At 43.1% G+C, this 20,388-nt stretch overlaps 1 protein-coding gene across 2 annotated transcripts in view; it reads right to left on the reverse strand.

The window, feature by feature from the left end:
* The window catches only part of LOC140462813 (DENN domain-containing protein 3-like), a 152,304-nt gene that overhangs the window by 23,869 nt on the left and 108,047 nt on the right, over nucleotides 1-20,388 (reverse strand). For both annotated transcript variants that reach the window (XM_072556138.1, XM_072556141.1), the window contains exons 13-14: nucleotides 10,084-10,265; nucleotides 8,962-9,489 (exon numbers count right to left, since the gene is read on the reverse strand). In XM_072556138.1, the coding sequence (XP_072412239.1) occupies nucleotides 8,962-9,489; nucleotides 10,084-10,265 (710 nt within the window). The remainder of the gene's footprint in view (nucleotides 1-8,961; nucleotides 9,490-10,083; nucleotides 10,266-20,388) is intronic.

Genomic DNA, 20,388 nt, shown 5'->3' on the forward strand with positions numbered 1-20,388 from the left:
CTATAAATTCTGTGTCCTACGATCCTACTCCACTAACTACCTGACGAAGGAGCAGCGCTCTGAAAGTTTGTAATGCCAAATAGGCCAGTTGGAGTATAACCTGTTGTTGTGTGATTTTTAACTTTGTCCATCCCAGTCCAACACCAGCACCTCCACGTCATATATATTTCTAGAATGAGAATGACTGCATATTGTGGGGAAGGCAGGGGAAGGAGGAGGGAAGACAGATGCAAATTAATCCCTTCCTCCTTACATACTCGGGGTGAGTATATTTCAAGTATTTTCCTTCATTTGAAACCAGGTTTTTCTCCATGTAGGCCTGGATTTTCCAGAGTAACCGTGGGGTGTGGTCTCCTTAATAGATACACGGAAATGGCTGCCGGCCTAATTCAGGCCTTCGGTTTATTTGGTTGTACTCCCTGGAGCAGCCAGTGGGCTCTGAGCTGACCTTGTTAACACTCAGGGGTACACAGCCGGTGTGGATCAGAGCACGTAGATTTTAACCGGCGAACAAAAACTGCTTTCAAGAAACTAAGCACAACTGCAAATAACTGAGCCACAAAAGGGTCGGCTGGGTTTTGTTTTTAAGGAGCTTGCTGAGATTTTATTTTCTTTTAGTCTTTCTCTTCTTGGAATTTTCCTTTTTTGGCGGCCCTGCACAAATTAAAAAGAATAGGTTTCGGATCAGTGCCAGGAAAATGAGAAACGGTAACATCTGCTAATCTGCCTGTGATATCGCACTGCTCCGGGACCAGGTCCAAACTTACACACCAGCTGGTGACTGTTTCCCTCATTCGGAAGGGACTGCTGACCCAGGTCACAAAACCCCCACCTGCCGTTTGTGAGGAGGGAGGAGGGGGATCAGCAGAGATTCCCATCTGTCTCTAGACTCCCACATCCCCCACTGAATGTGGAGACATTTCCAGCTGTCACACTCTGCAGGAACTTCTCACTAAACTCAGAACAAAATCCTGCAGATGCTGGAAACCTAAAATAAAAACCTAGAGTGCTGGAGAAACTCAGCAGGTCTGGCAGTATCTGTGAATAGAGAAACAGAGTTAAAGATCCAAGTCTGGTATGACTTTTTCAGAACACTATTTTTATTTTTGGAATCTCTGGCATTCTGGTTCAATTGAGGAAACATTTTTCCTGATTCAATGGTCACTTTGAGACCCCTGCTCAATTTCGGCTGTGTATGCAGAAACCACTGAGGGGGTTATAATTCTCAGCAGGAGTGGTACTGCTGATGCTGGAGATTAGGATCAAGGTTAGTGTGGTGCTGGAAAAACACAGCAGGTCAGGCAGCATCCGAGGAGCAGAAAAATCGATGTTTCGGACAAAAGGTCTTCAACAGGAACAGAGCCCTGAGGAAGGGCTTTTGCCCGAAATGTCCATTTTCCTGCTCCTCAGATACTGCCTGACCTGCTGTGCTTTTCCAGCACCACTCTAACCTTGGGTCATAATGCTGTACAGTACAATCGAAAACCTAATAGACCTAAACTAAAGAAAGATCAGAAAGTGCGAGAGAAACCCATCTGTGGAGAGATAAATGTTTTAGAGAATTTATGTTTCAAGTTTATTGGATTGAAAGTGTGAAATCTGTTTCTCTCTCAGATCTTGATGGACCTGTTGAGTTTTTTGCCCCCTCTGCTATTGTTTCAGATCACCAGAATCCACAGCACTCTGTCTTAATTTCAGAGTTTGACAAAAATTAGCCTGACACTGTAGTCGGTTTCCTCTTCCAGGCATCTGACTGAACCAAAGAGGGTTCTGGATTAGTGGTGCTGGAAGAGCATAGCAGTTCAGGCAGCATCCAAGGAGCTTTGAAATCGCGTTTCGGGCAAAAGCCCTTCATCAGGAGGGCTTTTGCCCGAAACGTCAATTTCGAAGCTCCTTGGATACCGCCTGAACTACTGTGCTCTACCAGCACCACTAATCCAGAATCTGGTTTCCAGCATGTGCAGTCATTGTTTTTACCTCTGAACCAAAAGAGGGACCTCCTGTCAAATTTCATTTCACACTCATGAGGACAGAATTCCAAGAATGCCAAAACTCGGAGGAAACACCAATTTATCCTGCGTGAGAAAAGGCTGCTAATTGGAATCAACAAATCCACTCCCTTGACTTGGAATCCTTCTTCAAGGCGTTTAGAACTAGGGTGAGGTGGGGGAAGGGGAAATGAGGAAACTGTTGAAGTCCACATTGATGCCCTGGGGTTGAAGTGTTCTAAGGCGGAAGATGAGGCGTTCTTCCTCCAGGCGTCTAGTGGTTTTACTTGCACATCCACTAATATCATTTATTGTACCTGTTGCTCCTGATGTGGTCTCCTCTACATTGGGGAGACTGGGCGCCTCCTAGCAGAGCGCTTTAGGGAACATCTCCGGGACACCTGCACCAATCAACCAAACCGCCCCGTGGCCCAACATTTCAACTCCCCCTCCAACTCTGCCGAGGACATGGAGGTCCTGGGCCTCCCTCACCACCAGACGCCTGGAGGAAGAACGCCTCATCTTCCACCTCGGAACACTTCAACCCCAGGGCATCAATGTGGACTTCAACAGTTTCCTCATTTCCCCTTCCCCCACCTCACCCTAGTTCTAAACTTCCAGCTCAGTAACTGTCCCCATGACTTGTCCGGACTTGTCCTACCTGCCTATCTCCTTTTCCACCTATCCACTCCACCCTCTCCTCCTTGACCTATCACCTTCATCCCCTCCCCCACTCACCCATTGTACTCTATGCTACTTTCTCCCCACCCCCACCCTCCTCTAGCTTATCTCTCCATGCTTCAGGCTCACTGCCTTTATTCCTGATGAAGGGCTTTTGCCTGAAACGTCGATTTTGAAGCTACTTGGATTTTGCCTGAACTGCTGTGCTCTTCCAGCACCACTAATCTAGAATCTGACTTGCAATCCTGTCCAGACAATTTAGGACAACAAAAATTCAACAAAAATAACAGAAAATCTTGAACGATATTCCAGTTCTGTAATACCAGGTAAATATTCAGAGGGGGCCAGTTCTCCTAATACTCTGGAATTAATTGCAACCTGACTTTTCAGACTTGTTTTTCCCCAGGAACTATCTGGAGCTAGGCCTGAACCCTCCATCCTCTGGCTCTCAGACAGAAAGGCTCCCACTGAGTCAAAGGCTCACTCCCTCCATGCCTACACTCTGACTGATTAAGTAAGGGCACATTAAGAACACTCACTCACTCACCATTAATAAATCCTTACATTTAGGAGATTTAATCTTCAGAAGTTGCTGGTAGATTTACACAGCTTGCTCCTTTGCTTTGGACAAACCAATTTCTCTGTTACTTTGACGAATTTGCACATTAATTACTCAAGAGAGTCACAGTAGTAGGACTTGATGAAAGTAAATTATGTTTCCCTGTCTTAATGGAGTTATTTGATGAAGTAACAGGATGGGTCAATGGAGGGTGACAGTAGACAGTCTGCAAAAAAATATTATCAGACGTCTCTCCAGATAGAATTTGTAGCACACAGTATTAAAAGGGGAGTGGTGTTAGAATAACAACACATTATAGCAATGGGGTGGTGGCAATAGGTTAAGAAGCACACAGGATTAAAGGGGAGTGCTGGCTGAATTACAGCACAGGGTATGCAAGGACATTCGTGCAGGGTTGGAAGCTAAGAGTGGTGAAGGTGATTGTAGCATGGGTGGCTTACAGTGCCATGGACCTGGGTGTGATTCCACCCTTGGAGGACATTCTGTGTGGAGTTTGATCGAGAAAGAAATGGTGTTGGATCTCTTGAAGGTTTCTTGATGGTTATCTACCCCCAGATTATTGAGAGAGGCAAGAGAGGAGATTGCTGGGGCCTTGACCAAGACCTTTGTATCCTCATTATCTATGGAAGAGGTCCCAGAGGGCTGGCGAGTAGTTAATGTTGTTCCTCTATTCAGGAAGGGAAATAGAGAAAATCCAGGACACTACAGACCAGTGAATCTCATATCGGTGACTAGGAAGCTATTAGAGAGAATTCTTATGGATAGGCTTAATAGATATTTGGAAAAGCATGGCCTAATGAGGGACAGTCAGCATGGCCTTGTGCAGGGCAGGTCAAGTTTTACTAACTTAATTGAATTTTTCGATGAGGTGCCAAAGTTGATCAATGAGGATTGAGCAGTGGATGTTGTCTACGTGGATATTAGTCGGGCTTTTGACAAGTTCTCTCATGGTAGGTTCATCCAAAAGATTAAGATTCATAGGATCTACGGTGACTTGGTCACATGGATTCAGAATTGGCTTGCCCATAGATGGCAGAGGGTAGTGGTGAAAAGGGTGTTTGTCAAGCCGGAGGTCCGTAACTAGTGGTGTTCTGTAGAGACCTGTACTGGGACCTCTGCTGTTTGTGATATATATAAATGACTTGGATGACAATGTAGATGGGTGGGTTAGTAAGTTTGCAGATGATACAAAGATCAGTGGAGTTGTGGATCATGTTGACAATTTGCTAAAGGATACTGCGGGATATGGATCAGCTGTAAGTTATGGGCAGAGAAATGACAGATGAAGTTTAATTAGGGTAAGTATGAGGTGCTGCACTTTGGGAGATCAAACATTAAGGAAAAGTATACAGTTAATGGCAGGACCCTGAACAGCATTGATGTACAGAGGGATCTTGGGGTTCAAGTCCATAGCTCCCTGAAAGTGGCCCCCCAAGGAGACAGGGTGGTAAAGAAGGTGTACGGCATGCTGCCTTTATTGGTCGGGGAATTGAGTACAAGAGTCAGGATGTCATGGTGCAGCTTTATAAGACTTTGGTTAGACCACACTTGGAATATTGCATTCAATTCTGGTCACCACATTACAGGAAGGATGGGGAGGCTTTGGAGAAGGTGCAGAAGAGGTTTATCAGGATGCTGCCTGGATTAGAGGGTATGAGGCTGGAAAAACTCAAGTTGTTTTCTCTCAAGCGACAGAGGCTGAGGGGAGACTTGATCGAAGTCTGTAAAATTATGGGACGCATGGATAGGGTTGGTGGTTAGAATCATTTTCCCAGAGTTGAAATGTCTAAAACTAGGGGGCATGCATTTAAGGTGAGAGGGGGAAAGTTCAAAGGAGATGTGAGGGGCAAGTTTTTTTTACACAGAGAGTGGTAGGAGTGTGGAACATGCTGCTATAGGGGTTGGTGGAGGCAGATATGATAAGGGCATTTAAGGGACTTTTAGATGAGCACATGGATATACAAGGGATGGAGGGATATGGACCAAGGGCAGGCAGAGGGGAGTTGTTTAATTTGGCGTCTTGTTCAGCACAACATGAAGGGCTGAAGGGCCTGTTCCTGGGCTGAAGATTAGAGTCGAGAGTGTGGTGCTGGTAAAGCATAGCAGGTCAGGCAGCCTGATGAAGGGCTTATGCCCGAAATGTCGATTCTACTAGTCCTCAGATACTGCCTGATCTGCTGAGCTTTTCCAGCACCACACTCAGGATACAGAGCTGGGATGATAAGTAGCAGATGGAGTTCAACCTGGAACAGTATGAAGTCATTCACTTTGGAAGGTCGAATTTGAATGCAGAATATAGGGTTAAAGACAGGTTTCTTGGCAGTGTGGAAGAACAGAAGGATCTTGGAATCCCATGTCCATAGATCCCTCCAAATTGCCACCCAAGTTGATAGGGTGGTTAAGAAGGTGTATGGCGCATTGGCTTTCATTAGCAGGGAGATTGATGGGCAGAATAGCCTGCTTCCACAATGTAGGGTGGGTTATGGATGGTAGGATATTCCTTTTAACATAGTGGTAATTGTTGATGTAATGCCAACCAATTACACCGGTCCAGAACAGGAACAGTTTAAAATGTTCAATTTCATTCCTGGATGCGGTGAATTATTGTTAGAGATTTTAAAATGTCAAATTTTAAATTTCAGTATTTTTGTAATGTAGGTTTTGTGAGGTCAGCCCACCAGCAGGAAACCTGTGAAACTCTCTAAGGCAAATAGGTACATTGGTGTTAGATATTTATAAATACATTCCATGCTGACCAAACCATACCTTAATTAACCTTTATATATTGCCTGCTCCCAAGTTCCATTTGATACCACAGCTTACCAGATGGTAACAGATTCCTCTTTATTTCCCGATTAAAATAAATGCTCCTTTGGAAGAACAGAACTTGAGAATTGCTGAAAAAGATTGTCAATCCTTTTCCTTCCACACTCATCTGGACAATGTGCAAGAATACCAATTTAACAGGAAGACAGCATTTACATGGTGAGAGAGGAGAATGCCAAATATTTGGCTAGTGGTCTGATTGGTAGATGTGTTATAGAGGAGAAAGTGAGGTGCTAGAGAAGCTGGAGATCAAAGTCAAAAGATGTGGTTCTGGAAAAGCACAGCAGGTCAGGCAGCCTTCGAACAGCAAAACAGTCGATGTTTTAAGCATAAGCATAAGGTGCTATAAAATCAGAGAGTCATAGAGATGTACAGCATGGAAACAGGCCCTTTGGTCCAACTCGTCCATGCCAACCAGATAACCCAACCTAACCTAGCCCCATTTGCCAGCACTTGACCCATATCCCTCCAAACCCTTCCTATTCATATACCCATCCGGATGCCTTTTAAATGCTGTAATTGTACCAGCCTCCACCACTTCCTCTGACAGCTCATTCCATACATGTACCACCCTCTGTGTGAAAAAGTTGCCCCTTAGGTCCCTTTTAAATCTTTCTCCTCTCCTATGCCCTCTAGTTCTGGACTCCCCTACCCCAGGGAAAAGATTTTGTCTATTTATCCTATACATACCCCTCATGATTCTATGAGGTCACCCCTCAGCCTCCAACGCTCCAGGGAAAACAGCCCCAGACTGTTCACCCTCTCCCTATAGCTCAAATCCTCCAACCCTGGCAACATCCTTGTAAATCTTTTCTGAACCCTTTCAAGTTTCACAACATCTTTCTGGTCGGAAGGAGACCAGAATTGCACACAGTATTCCATTAGTGGCTTAACCAATGTCCTGTACAGCTGCAACATGACCTCCCAACTCCTGTACTCAATACTCTGACCAATAAAGGAAAGCATACCAAACGCCTTCTTCACTATCCTATCTACCTGTGACTTCACTTTTAAGAAGCTATGAACTTGCACTTCAAGGTCTCTTTGTTCAGCAACTCTCCCCTGGACCTTACCATTAAGTGTATAAGTCCTACCCTGATTTGCCTTTCCAAAATGCAACACCTCACATTTATCTAAATTAAGCTCTATTTGCCAGTTCTCAGCCCATTGGCCCATCTGATCAAGATCCTGTTGTAACCTGAGGTAACCTTCTTTGCTGTCCACTACAATTCTAATTTTGGTGTCATCTGCAAACAAATCATTTATGTAAATGACGAAAAGTAGAGGACCCAGCACCGATCCTTGTGGCACTCCACTGGTCACACGCCTCCTGTCTGAAAAACAACCTTCCACCACCACCCTCTGTCTTCTACCTTCGAGCCAGTTCAGTATCCAAATGACTAGTTCTTGTATTCCTTGAGATCTAACCTTGCTAAATCATCTACCATGCGGAATGTTGTCATGCAGAGTGCACCCACTGGGAGTTAATTGGTAGATCCTGTTAAATTTGAAACAAGCTGATTGATTTAGGGATTGTCCTGAGAAATTTGAGTTAACAATTAGTCATTTTTAATTGGTGCATTCTCCAAGACCTCCACCAATCAGAGTTCACTAGCATTCACTAGCCAATCAATGTTCTCCTCTCATACACTATAAATTTTGGATTCTCATAAGTAGGCAATGTGTAAAATTGTCCTAATGAGTGCAAGATGATAAGTTTTGACAAAATGTGTACTTTTTTTCAGCAATACTCAATTTAATCAATATATACATTTATACTGTAATAACAAAAAGCAAACTAAACAAAAAACAAATTGACATCATTTTGTCCTAAATGACAACTTATTATAATTCCTCTTTTAAAAGTGTACATTAAAACATCCTTTTCCCATAAACTCTAATGCTTTCTTAGAGCTTGCTCCTTTCCTCAAAGCAATCAGATCGCTGACTATCTACCCATTTCAATTTAGAGATTTCACCACTGCCTGATATCTCTTTACAATATCATTCTTCAGGATTTTTCATTCACAAATTTCATTGAATGTAAATGATCTCATAGTGACTTATTACTGATGTAACACTAAATGTATATAACTGCAGATTCCCACTTCGAAACTCTTGCAAAGAAAAATGTCAGACCTACCTCCTCAGCAAGAGTGAAAGGTCTTGCTGCTGAGGTATCATTCACTATCCTTGTCATCTTTTTAGCCTCCCAAGCTAATAGGCAATGTTTACTACCTCTGTCACCCCAAAAATAATTATAAAGCCTCTTGTACTTGAGAACCAGCACAGAGATTTGCACATGAAGCATCACCAAAAACAACAAACTTCATGCAAAAACCTAAAGAACTGCAGATGCTGTAAATCAGAAACAAAAACAGAAGTTGCTGGAAAAGCTCAGCAGGTCTGGCAGCATCTGTGGAGAGAAATCAGAGTTAACGTTTCTGGTCTGGAACTTGAAGAGGTCATTCACCCAATTGAGTGTGTTGTCCAGGAGCAGGAGGGAGAACATTCATGTCTCCTTGGACCGGTAACACAGGACCAGAGGAGGCCTCTTCAGCTGTACCTCAATCTCTGCTCCAGTTAGGCAGCTCACTGTAGCTGTCAATATCCTTCCCCAACCAAACTCTACCAGCTCCAGGCTGGAGGAACTACAATTATCCCTAACAGCAGAGAAAGCGAGAGAGAGAAACAGAGAAAGAGAGAGGGAGAGAGAGCAATGGAGAGAGGTGAGTCAGATAAATAGACAGAGAGAGAGGGAGAGAGGAGGAAAAAGAGGGAGTCAGAGAGACAGAGAGATAGACATTTATATTGCCCAGTGCTGCTTATGATTTCAATCAGACTGGAGTCTCACTAACAGATCCTGAGCATACAGGCTGAGCTCACCTCCTGCGAGGATGTCAAAGAGCCGATCAGTGTTGTTGGGATTATTGACTATTCCGGCAGCTTGGATGTGCATTCCAAAGTCCTGTTTGTTGAGGGGCATCTTGGGCAACTCAAAGTTCTTCACACTCTCCTCCTGTTTGAGTGTGTCCCAGTGTTTCTGCATGGTCCCAAAGAACAGACGCTTCAGCTCCTCTGTCTCCTGCACAGTGTGAAGCTCCTCAGGGGTCATCGAGTTCAGTGTGTGTTTGACCAGATCCCAGGGGAAGAAGTTCATGTTGATTTTCTCCAGGTTCTGGAAGTCCAGCAGAGCTTGTAAGGACTGGCCCTGGGCAAGGCGGACAATCCCACGCAGATAGAAGCACACGGCCAATGCCTCAGAGTCCTCGATACACGTCTGGTCAATGGTCCTGCTGATCTGGACAACTAGTTTGGTGTAATACAGGGAGACGCTGAGAGAATCCAGTGGGTCACAGGGGAATGAAGGCAGGTACAGTGTTCGGAGTGGTGCTTTACTCTTACTGACTCGTCCTGTCAAAAAAGGAGATGGAATTTACAGGAAGAAAACAACGCATGCCATACACGAAACTTAATGACACTGTGCACCCCGAGAGCTGTACTTACAGAAACAGGCCGTTCAGCCCCAACTCACATGCTGGGAATTCTGCTCCACACCAACCCCCTCCTCATCTCATCCTATCACCATTTCCCTTTATTCACTTCTCCTCCCCTGTGTGTGTTTATCCCCCCCCTCTCAACGTATCGATCCTATTCACTTCTGTCACTCCTGGCTGTGCAACGTCCACACTCTCACCACACTTTCTGCTGAAGGGGATTCTCCTGAATTCCTGACTGGATTTGATTAGTGTTTGTCTTAGACTCAAACAATGACCTCCGCCATACTGGGTCATGCTAAAGTGATGTATGGAAACAAAGTGAGGCTGAAGCTGGGAATAACCTTTACACACAGCAACTCATGAGGGTCTGAAATGGAGACCTTTCCTTCACAACCTTTGTACAAAGGGAGCAGCTTCTCCTGGTTTTATTCTGTCTAACCCCTACTCATGGTTTTGAAAACCTCTATCAGGACCCAGAGCGGACACAGCTGAGATCGCAGAGTGTTACCTAAAGTTTTGTTCATTTTCAATGAGTTGCGATGTGCCACTGATTCGAGGCATGCAGCCTTGTCATTCGCACTTGTGGTCGACATCTGACGACAGTGAAGACTTTGATCCTTTTTCTTCCTCGGAAAGGTGGATGAGACATTGACTGATGAGCAAGTGTTCAGGGTCTGCTCCCAGTTCACCCTGAAACAGATTGCAAGGGGAACAGTTAGCAGAAGAGTCATACCACAAATGAACACTACACAGAACATTCTGGTTGTTTCAAAATACCGACATACAAACATCTGAATACACCCAACACCCAAACATCTGAAAATACCCAACACACAAACATCTGAAAATACCTGACACCCAAACATCTGAAAATACCCAACATGCAAACATCTGAAAATACTCAACACACAAACATCTGAAAATACCCAACACACAAAGATCTGAAAATACTCAACACACAAACATCTGAAAATACCCAACACACAAACATCTGAAAATACCCAACACCCAAACATCTGAAAATACCCAACACGCAAACATCTGAAAATACTCAACACACAAACATCTGAAAATACCCAACACACAAACATCTGAAAATACCTAACACGCAAACATCTGAAAATACTCAACACACAAACATCTGAAAATACCCAACACCCAAACATCTGAAAATACCCAACACGCAAACATCTGAAAATACCCAACACACAAACATCTGAAAATACTCAACACACAAACATCTGAAAATACCCAACACACAAACATCTGAAAATACCCAACACCCAAACATCTGAAAATACCCAACACGCAAACATCTGAAAATACTCAACACACAAACATCTGAAAATACCCAACACACAAACATCTGAAAATACCCAACACGCAAACATCTGAAAATACTCAACACACAAACATCTGAAAATACCCAACACACAAACATCTGAAAATACCCAACACACAAACATCTGAAAATACTCAACACGCAAACATCTGAAAATACTCAACACACAAACATCTGAAAATACCTGGTACCCAAACATCTGAAAATACCCAACACACAAACATCTGAAAATATCCAACACGCAACACCGAAACATCTGAAAATACGCAACACCCAAACAACTGAAAATATCGAACACCCAAACATCTGAAAAACCTGACACACGAAGATCTGAAAATACTTAACATGCAAACATTTGAAAATACACAACACCCAAACATCTGAATATACCAACACCCAAACATCTAAAAATACCCGACATAGAAACATCTGAAAATACGCAACACCCAATCATCTGAAAATATCCGATACAAAAACTTCTGAAAACACGCGACACCCAATCATCTGAAAATACCCAACACCCAAACACCCGAACATTTGAAAATATCCAACACCCAAACATCTAAAAATACTCAACACCCAGACATCTGAAAATACACATATAAACATCTGAAAATACCCAACACACAAACATCTGAAAATACGCAACACCCAGACATCTGAAAATACACATATAAACATCTGAAAACACCCAACACCCAAACATCTGAAAATACCCGATACCCAAACATTTGAATATACCCAAGATGCAAACATCTGAAAATACCCAACACACAAACATCTGAAAATCAGGAATCCTGAAGAAGGGCTGATGTCCAAAACGTCGATTCTCCTGCTCCTTGGATGCTGCCTGACCTGCTGCGCTTTTCCAGCAACACATTTTCAGCTCTGATCTCTAGCATCTGCAGTCCTCACTTTCTCCTCAAACATGTGAAAATACCTGACACCCAAACATCTGAGAATACCCAACACCCAAAAATTTGAAAATACCTGATAACCAAACATCTGAAAATACCCAAGGTGCAAACATCTGAAAATACCCTACACACAAACATCTGAAAATACCCAACATACAAACATCTGTAAATACCCAACATACAAACATCTGCAAATACCCAACATACAAACATCAGACAATACTCAACACCCAAACATCTGAAAATACCCAATACCCAAACATCTGAAAATACCCGACATACAAACATCTGAAAATACCCTACACCCAAACATCTGAAAATACCCAACACACAACATTCTGAAAATACCCAACACACAAACATCTGAAAATACCTGGTACCCAAACATCTGTCAATACCCAACATACAAACATCTGAACATATCCAACACCCAAACATCTGAAAATACACAACACCCAAACATCTGAAAATACACAACACGCAAACACCTGAAAATACCCAACATCCATAAAATCTGAAAATACCCGATACCCAAACATCTGAAAATACCCAACACACAAACATCTGAAAATACCCAACATCCAAAAATCTGAAAATACCCGACACCCAAACATCTGAAAATACCCAACACACAAACATTTGAAAATACCCAACACCCAAAAATCTGAAAATACCCAAAACCCAAAAATCTGAAAATACCTGACACCCAAACATCTGAAAATACACAACACCCAACCATCTGAAAATACCCAACACACAAACATCTGAAAATACCCATCACACAAACATCTGAAAATACCTGATACCCAAACATCTGTAAATACCCAACATACAAACATCTGAATATATCCAACACCCTAACATCAGAAAATACCCAGCACACCAACATCTGAAAATACCAACATGCAAACATTTGAAGATACCCGACATACAAAGATCTGAAAATACATGACGTATGGACATCTGAAAATACCCAACACCCAAATATTTCAAAATACCGGACATACCAACATCTGAAAATACCCGACACCCGAACATCTGAAAGTACTCAACACCCAAACATCTGTAAGTACACAACACTGAAACATCTGAAAATACCAGACATACAAACATCAGAAAACACCCGACACACAAACACCTGAAAATACCTGACACCCAAACAGCTGAAAATACCCAACATACAAACATCTGAAAATACACGACACCCAAACATCTGAAAATACCCAAAAGCCAAACATCTCAAAATATGCAACACACATTCATCTGAAAATGCCTGACATACAAACATCTGAAAATACCCAACACCCAAACATCTGAAAATGTGCAACACATAAACATCTGAAAATACCAAACACCCAAACAACTGAAAATACCGAACACCCAAACATCTGATAATACCTGAGACGCAAACATCTGAAAATACCCATCACCCAAACAATTGAAAATACCCAACACACCAACATCTGAAAATACTGACATGCAAACATCTGAAAGTACCTGCTATACATACATCTGAAAATATGCAACACAGAAACATCTGAAAATACGCGACATACAAACATCTGAAAATACTCAACATGCAAACATCTGAAAGTACCCAACACCCAAACATCTGAAAATACCCAACACACAAACATTGGACAATACGCAATACTCCCAAACATCTGAAAATACACAACAACCAAACATCTGAAAATACCCAACACCCAAACATCTGAAAATACACAACACCGAAACATCTGAAAATACCCAACACCCAAACATCTGAAAATACACAACACCCAAAGATCTGAAAATACCAGACATGCAAACAACAGAAAATACTAAACACCCAAACATCTGAGAAAACTCAACACGCAACCATCTGAAAATACACAACACTCAAACAACTGAAAATATCCAACACCCAAACATCTGAAAAACCCCGACACATGAACATCTAAAAATGCCTGACATACAAACATCTGAAAATACACGACACCCAAACATGTGAAAATACCCAACATACAAACATCTGAAAATACCCAACACCCAAACATCTGAAAATACCCCACAGCAAAACATCTGAAAATACGCAACACCCAATCATCTAAAAAGACCCAACACACCAACACCTGAAAATACCGACATACAAACATCTGAAAATATACGACATACAGACATCTGAAAATACCCAACACTCACACATCTGAAAATACCCAACAACCAAATATTTGAAAATACCCGACACCCAAATATCTGAAAATACTCAACACACAAACATCTGAAAATTCTCAACACCCAAACATCTGAAAATACCCAACACCCAAACATCTGAGAATACCCGACATTGAAACATCTGAAAATACCCGACATTGAAACATCTGAAAATACCCGACACCCAAACATCTGGCAATACGCAACACCCAACCATAGTGTCGTAGAGATGTACAGCACGGAAACAGACCCTTCGGTCCAACCTCTCCACGCCGACCAGATATCCCAACCCAATCTAGTCCCACCTGCCAGCACCCGGCCCATATCCCTCGAAACCCTTCCTATTCATATACCCATCCAAATGCCTCTTAAATGTTGCAACTGTACCAGCCTCCACCACTTCCTCTGGCAGCTCATTCCATACATGTACCATCCTCTGCGTGAAAAAGTTGCTCCTTATATATCTTTTATATCTTTCCCATCTCACCCTAAACCTATGCCCTCTAGTTCTGGACTCCCTGACCCCAGGGAAAAGACTTTGCCTATTTATCCTATCCATGCCCCTCATAATTTTGTAAACCTCTATAAGGTCACCCATCAGCCTCCAACGCTCCAGGGAAGACAGCCCCAGCCTGTTCAGCCTCTCCCTGTAGCTCAGATCCTCCAACCCTGGCAACATCCTTGTAAATCTTTTCTGAACCTTTTCAAGTTTCACAACATGTTTCCGATGGGAAGGAAACCAGAATTGCACGCAATATTCCAACAGTGGCCTAACCAATGTCCTGTACAGCCCAACGGCTGTCCTCAATACTCTGACCAATAAAGGAAAGCATACCAAACGTCTTCTTCACTATCCTATCGACCTGGGACTCCACCTTCAAGGAGCTATGAACCTGCACTCCAAGCTCTCATTGTTCAGCAACACTCCCTAGGACCTTACCATTAAGTGTATAAGTCCTGCTAAGATTTGCTTTCCAAAATGCAGCACCTCACATCTCTCTGAATTAAACTCCATCTGCCACTTCTCAGCCCATTGGCCCATCTGATCAAGATCCCATTGTAATCTGAGGTAACCCTCTTCGCTGTCCACTACACCTCCAATTTTGATGTCATCTGCAAACTTACTAACTGTACCTCTTATGCTTGCATCTAAATCATTTATGCAAATGACAAAAAGTAGAGGGCCCAGCACTGATCCTTGTGGCACTCCACTGGTCACAGGCCTCCAGTCTGAAAAACAACCTTCCACCACCACCCTCTGTCTTCTACCTTTGAGCCAGTTCTGTATCCAAATGGCAAGTTCTCCCTGTATTCCATGAGATCTAACCTTGCTAATCAGTCTCCCATGGGGAACCTTGTCAAACGCCTTCCTGAAGTCCATATAGATCACATCTACTGCCCTGCCCTCATCAACCTTCTTTGTTACTTCATCAATAAACTCAATCAAGTTTGTGAGACATGATTTCCCACGCACAAAGCCATGTTGACTATCCCGATTCAGTCCTTGCCTTTCCAAATACATGTACATCCTTGTCCCTCAGGATCTAAAGAAAGGGAATTCATGGAATGCTTACAGGATGGCTTTTTGGAACAGCTTGTCATGGAGCCCACAAGAGAGCAGGCTATTCTGGACCTAGTGCTTTGCAATGAACCAGACTCTATAAAAGATCTTAAAGTAAGGGAACCCTTAGGAAGTAGCGACCATAATATGGTAGAGTTCAGTCTGGAGTTTGAAAGGGAGAAGGCGAAATCTGATGTAATGGTGTTACAGTTGAATAAAGGTAATTATGAGGGCATGAGAGAGGAACTGACTAAAATAGACTGGAAGCAGAGGCTAACCGGGAAGACACTAGAGCAAAAATGGCAGGAGTTTGTAGGTATAATTGAGGACACTGTACAGAGGTTCATTCCCAAGAAAAGAAAGATTAACCGGGGAGGGATTAGACAACCTTGGCTGACAAAGGAAGTCAGGAAATGTATTAAAGAAAAAGAGAGATCCTATAAAGTGGCTAAGAACAGTGGGAAATCAGAAGATTGGGAAGGATACAAAAGCAAACAGAGGATAACAAAGAGTGTAATAAGAAATGAGAGGATCAAATATGAAGGTAGGCTAGCCAGTAATATTAGAAATAATAGTAAAAGTTTCTTTCAGTATATAAGAAACAAACGACAGGCAAAAGTAGACATTGGGCCACTTCAAACTGATGCAGGGAGCCTAGTGATGGGAGATAAGGAAATAGCAGGAGAACTTAACAAGTACTTTGCGTCAGTTTTCACAGTGGAAGACATGAGTAATATCCCAAAAATTAAAGGGTGTCACGGGGCTGAGTTGAGTATGGTTGCCATTACGAAAGAGATAGTGCTAGAAAAGTTAAAAAGTCTTAAAATTGATAAATCTCCTGGCCCCGATGGGATACACCCTAGAGTTCTGAGAGAGGTTGCTGAGGAAATAGCAGAGGCATTGGTTGAGATCTTTCAAGAGTCACTGGAGTCAGGAAAGGTCCCGGATGATTGGAAGATGGCTGTAGTAACCCCCTTGTTCAAGAAAGGATCAAGGCAAAAGATGGAAAATTATAGGCCAATCAGCTTAACCTCGGTTGTTGGTAAAATTCTAGAATCCATCATTAAGGATGAGGTTTCTAAATTCTTGGAAGAGCAGAGTCTGATTAGAACAAGTCAACATGGATTTAGTAAAGGGAGGTCATGCCTGACAAACCTGTTGGAATTTTTTGAAGAGGTAACAAGTAGGTTAGACCAGGGGAACCCAGTGGATGTGGTCTATCTGGACTTTCAAAAGGCCTTTGATAAGGTGCCACACGGGAGACTGCTGAGCAAGGTGAGGGCCCATGGTGTTCGAGGTGAGCTGCTGGGATGGATTGAGGATTGGCTATCTAACAGAAGGCAGAGAGTTGGGATAAAAGGTTCTTTTTCAGAATGGCAGCCGGTGACGAGCGGTGTCCCGCAGGGTTCGGTGCTGGGGCCACAGCTGTTCGCATTATATATTAATGATTTGGATGAGGGAACCGGGGGCATTCTAGCGAAGTTTGCCGATGATACAAAGTTAGGTAGACAGGCAGGTAGTACTGAGGAAGTGGGGAGGCTACAGAAGGATCTAGACAGGTTGGGAGAGTGGTCCAGGAAATGGCTGATGGAATTTAACGTGAGCAAGTGCGAGGTCTTGCACTTTGGCAAAAAGAATATAGGAATGGACTACTTTCTAAATGGTGAGAAACTTAATAAAGCCAAAGCACAAAGGGATCTGGGAGTGCTAGTCGAGGATTCTCTAAAGGTAAACATGCAGGTTGAGTCTGTGATTAAGAAAGCGAATGCAATGTTGTCTCTTATCTCAAGAGGGTTGGAATATAAAAGCAGAGATGTACTACTAAGACTTTATAAAGCTCTGGTTAGGCCCCATTTGGAGTACTGTGTCCAGTTTTGGTCCCCACACCTCAGGAAGGACATACTGGCACTGGAACGTGTCCAGCGGAGATTCACACGGATGATCCCTGGAATGACAGGTCTAGCATATGAGGAACGGCTGAGGATACTGGGATTGTATTCGTTGGAGTTTAGAAGATTAAGGGGAGATCTAATAGAGACGTACAAAATAATACATGGCTTTGAAAAGGTGGATGCTAGAAAATTGTTTCTGTTAGGCGAGGAGACTAGGACCCGTGGACACAGCCTTAGAATTAGAGGGGGTCATTTCAGAACGGAAATGCGGAGACATTTCTTCAGCCAGAGAGTGGTGGGCCTGTGGAATTCATTGCCACGGAGTGCAGTGGAAGCCGGGACGCTAAATGTCTTCAAGGCCGAGATTGATAGGTTCTTGTTGTCTAGAGGAATTAAGGGCTACGGGGAGAACGCTGGCAAGTGGAGCTGAAATGCGCATCAGCCATGATTGAATGGCGGAGTGGACTCGATGGGCCGAATGGCCTTACTTCCACTCCTATGTCTTATGGTCTTATGGTCTTATGATTCCCTCCAACAACCTGCCCACCACTGGGTTCAGACTCACTGGTCTATAGTTCCCTGGCTTGCCCTTACCACCCTTCTTAAACAGTGGCACCACGTTTGCCAACCTCCAGTTTTCCGGCATCTCACCTGTGACTATCTCAGCAAGAGACCAAGCAATCACTTCTCTAGCTTCCCACAAGAGTTCTTGGGTCCTGGGGATTTATCCACCTTTAACCGTTTAAAGACATCCAGCACTTCCTCCCCTGTAATCTGGACATTTTGCAAGATGTCACCATCTATTTCCCTACAGTCTATATCTTCCATAACTTTTTCCACAGTAAATACTGCTGCAAAATACCCATTTAGTATCTCCCCCATTTTCTGTGGCTCCACACAAAGGCTGCCTTGCTGATCTTTGAGGGGCCCTATTCTCTCCCTAGTTACCCTTTTGTCCTTAATGTATTTGTAAAAACCCTTTGGATTCTCCTTAATTCTATTTGCCAAAGCTATCTCATGTCCCCTTTTTGCCCTCCTGATTTCCCTCTTAAGTATACTCCTACTTTCTTTATACTCTTCTAAGGATTCACTCGATCTATCCTGTCTATACCTGACATATGCTTCCTTCTTTTTCTGAACCAAACCCTCAATTTCTTTAGTCATCCAGCATTCCCTACACCTACCAGCCTTCCCTTTCACCCTAACAGGAATATACTTTCTCTGGATTCTTGCTTTCTCATTTCTGAAAGCTTCCCATTTTCAGCCATCCCTTTACCTGCGAACATCTGCCTCCAAACATCTGACAATACCCAACACCCAACATCTGAAAAAACCCAACATTCACACATCTGAAAATAACAAACATCCAAACATCTGAAAATACACAACAACCAAACAACTGAAAATACCGGACAAGCAAACAACAGAAAATACTAAAACTCAAACTTCTGAAAATACTCAACACCTAAACATCTGAAAATACGTAACACCTAAACATCTGAAAAAAACTCGACACCCAAACCTCTGAAAATACCCGACACCCACATATCTGAAAATATCCAACACCCAACCATCTGAAAATACCCAACGTACAAACATCTGATTCAGGAGTATGAGCAGGCCCCCTGGTCCTTTCAGCCTGCTCTTCCATTCTATCCCATTTCAGCTGAGCTGATGATTCCACATTCTCACCTAACTCTTCCAGGCCCCTCACTGAGCCAAAATCTATTTACCTCCAACTTAAAAAAGATTCACAGACTCTGCTTCCACTATCCTTTGAGGTACAGAGTTCAAAGTCTTTTAATCTCCAAGGGAAAACATTTGCCCTCATCACAGCATTAAATGGGTAATTATTGATTTTTCAAACAGTGACCCCCCCCTCGCTCTAGATTCTCCCACAAGAGCCAATGTCCTCTTCACATCGTCCTACCAGGACCCGTTGGGATCTTATGTGTTTCAAACATGTCACTGCTTTTTCTTCGGAACCCCAGAGGATACAGACCTGGTCTGTGTAACCCTTCTTCAGGAAGTGTGTTGCCCAGGAAATGCTGTATTAAATATCTTCCAATATATTTAGATGTCTCCCTAAATAAGGAGACCAATACTGTGCACAGTTCTCCAGATGTGATCTCACCAGTGCCCTGTGTAACTGAAGCCTAACCTCCCGACATTGGTATTCAAGTCCCCTCATAAGAAGCATTAGCATTTCTAGCTTTCCTGATGACTTGCTGCTCCTGCAGACTAGCCTTCTGTAATTCAGGGAACACCCCAATCACTCCACACCTCACAGCTCTGTAACTTCTCAACATTTAAATAACATGCTTCTTGTATTATTTTTCTGCCAAATTGGACAATTTCACATTTTCTCACATTATAGCCCATTTGTCAAATCACCCACTTGACTCTTTATATCCCATTGTAGCCTACTTATTTTCTGTTAAAACTCACTTTCCTCTCTCTCATTATGCCTTCAGCAAACTGAGCTCCTTCCCCTTGGGCCCCAACATCCATCCAGTGCTGCCCCCTTGCGGAATTCCACTCATTGCACCTTCTGGATTCACAAAGTGGCCCATTCCCTGTCAGCTTGCTAACCTTGTGTCTGTGAAAATATATTACACCCCATGTCAGGAGCTTTCACTTTCCACAGTTTGATGTGGCACCTTGTCAAATGCCTTTTAGAGATCTTAAACACAGGATGAAATAACTCCCCAGAGGCAGGTATCCCGTCACCAAGTCTCCCTTTATTTACTCGCGGAGTGTCCTTGACCCTGATCCAGCTCCCTCAGAGCCAGCTCTCAGAGTGAACAGAACCTCTGACACTCCTGTTTATTTCTTTTTTTAAGTGAATGAAGAGAGAGCGCACAAATCTTTATTCAGTTTCCACCACCAGAAAGATAGGAAACAC

The sequence above is a fragment of the Chiloscyllium punctatum genome, chromosome 37, assembly GCF_047496795.1.
Source record: "Chiloscyllium punctatum isolate Juve2018m chromosome 37, sChiPun1.3, whole genome shotgun sequence".
NCBI lineage: Eukaryota > Metazoa > Chordata > Chondrichthyes > Orectolobiformes > Hemiscylliidae > Chiloscyllium > Chiloscyllium punctatum.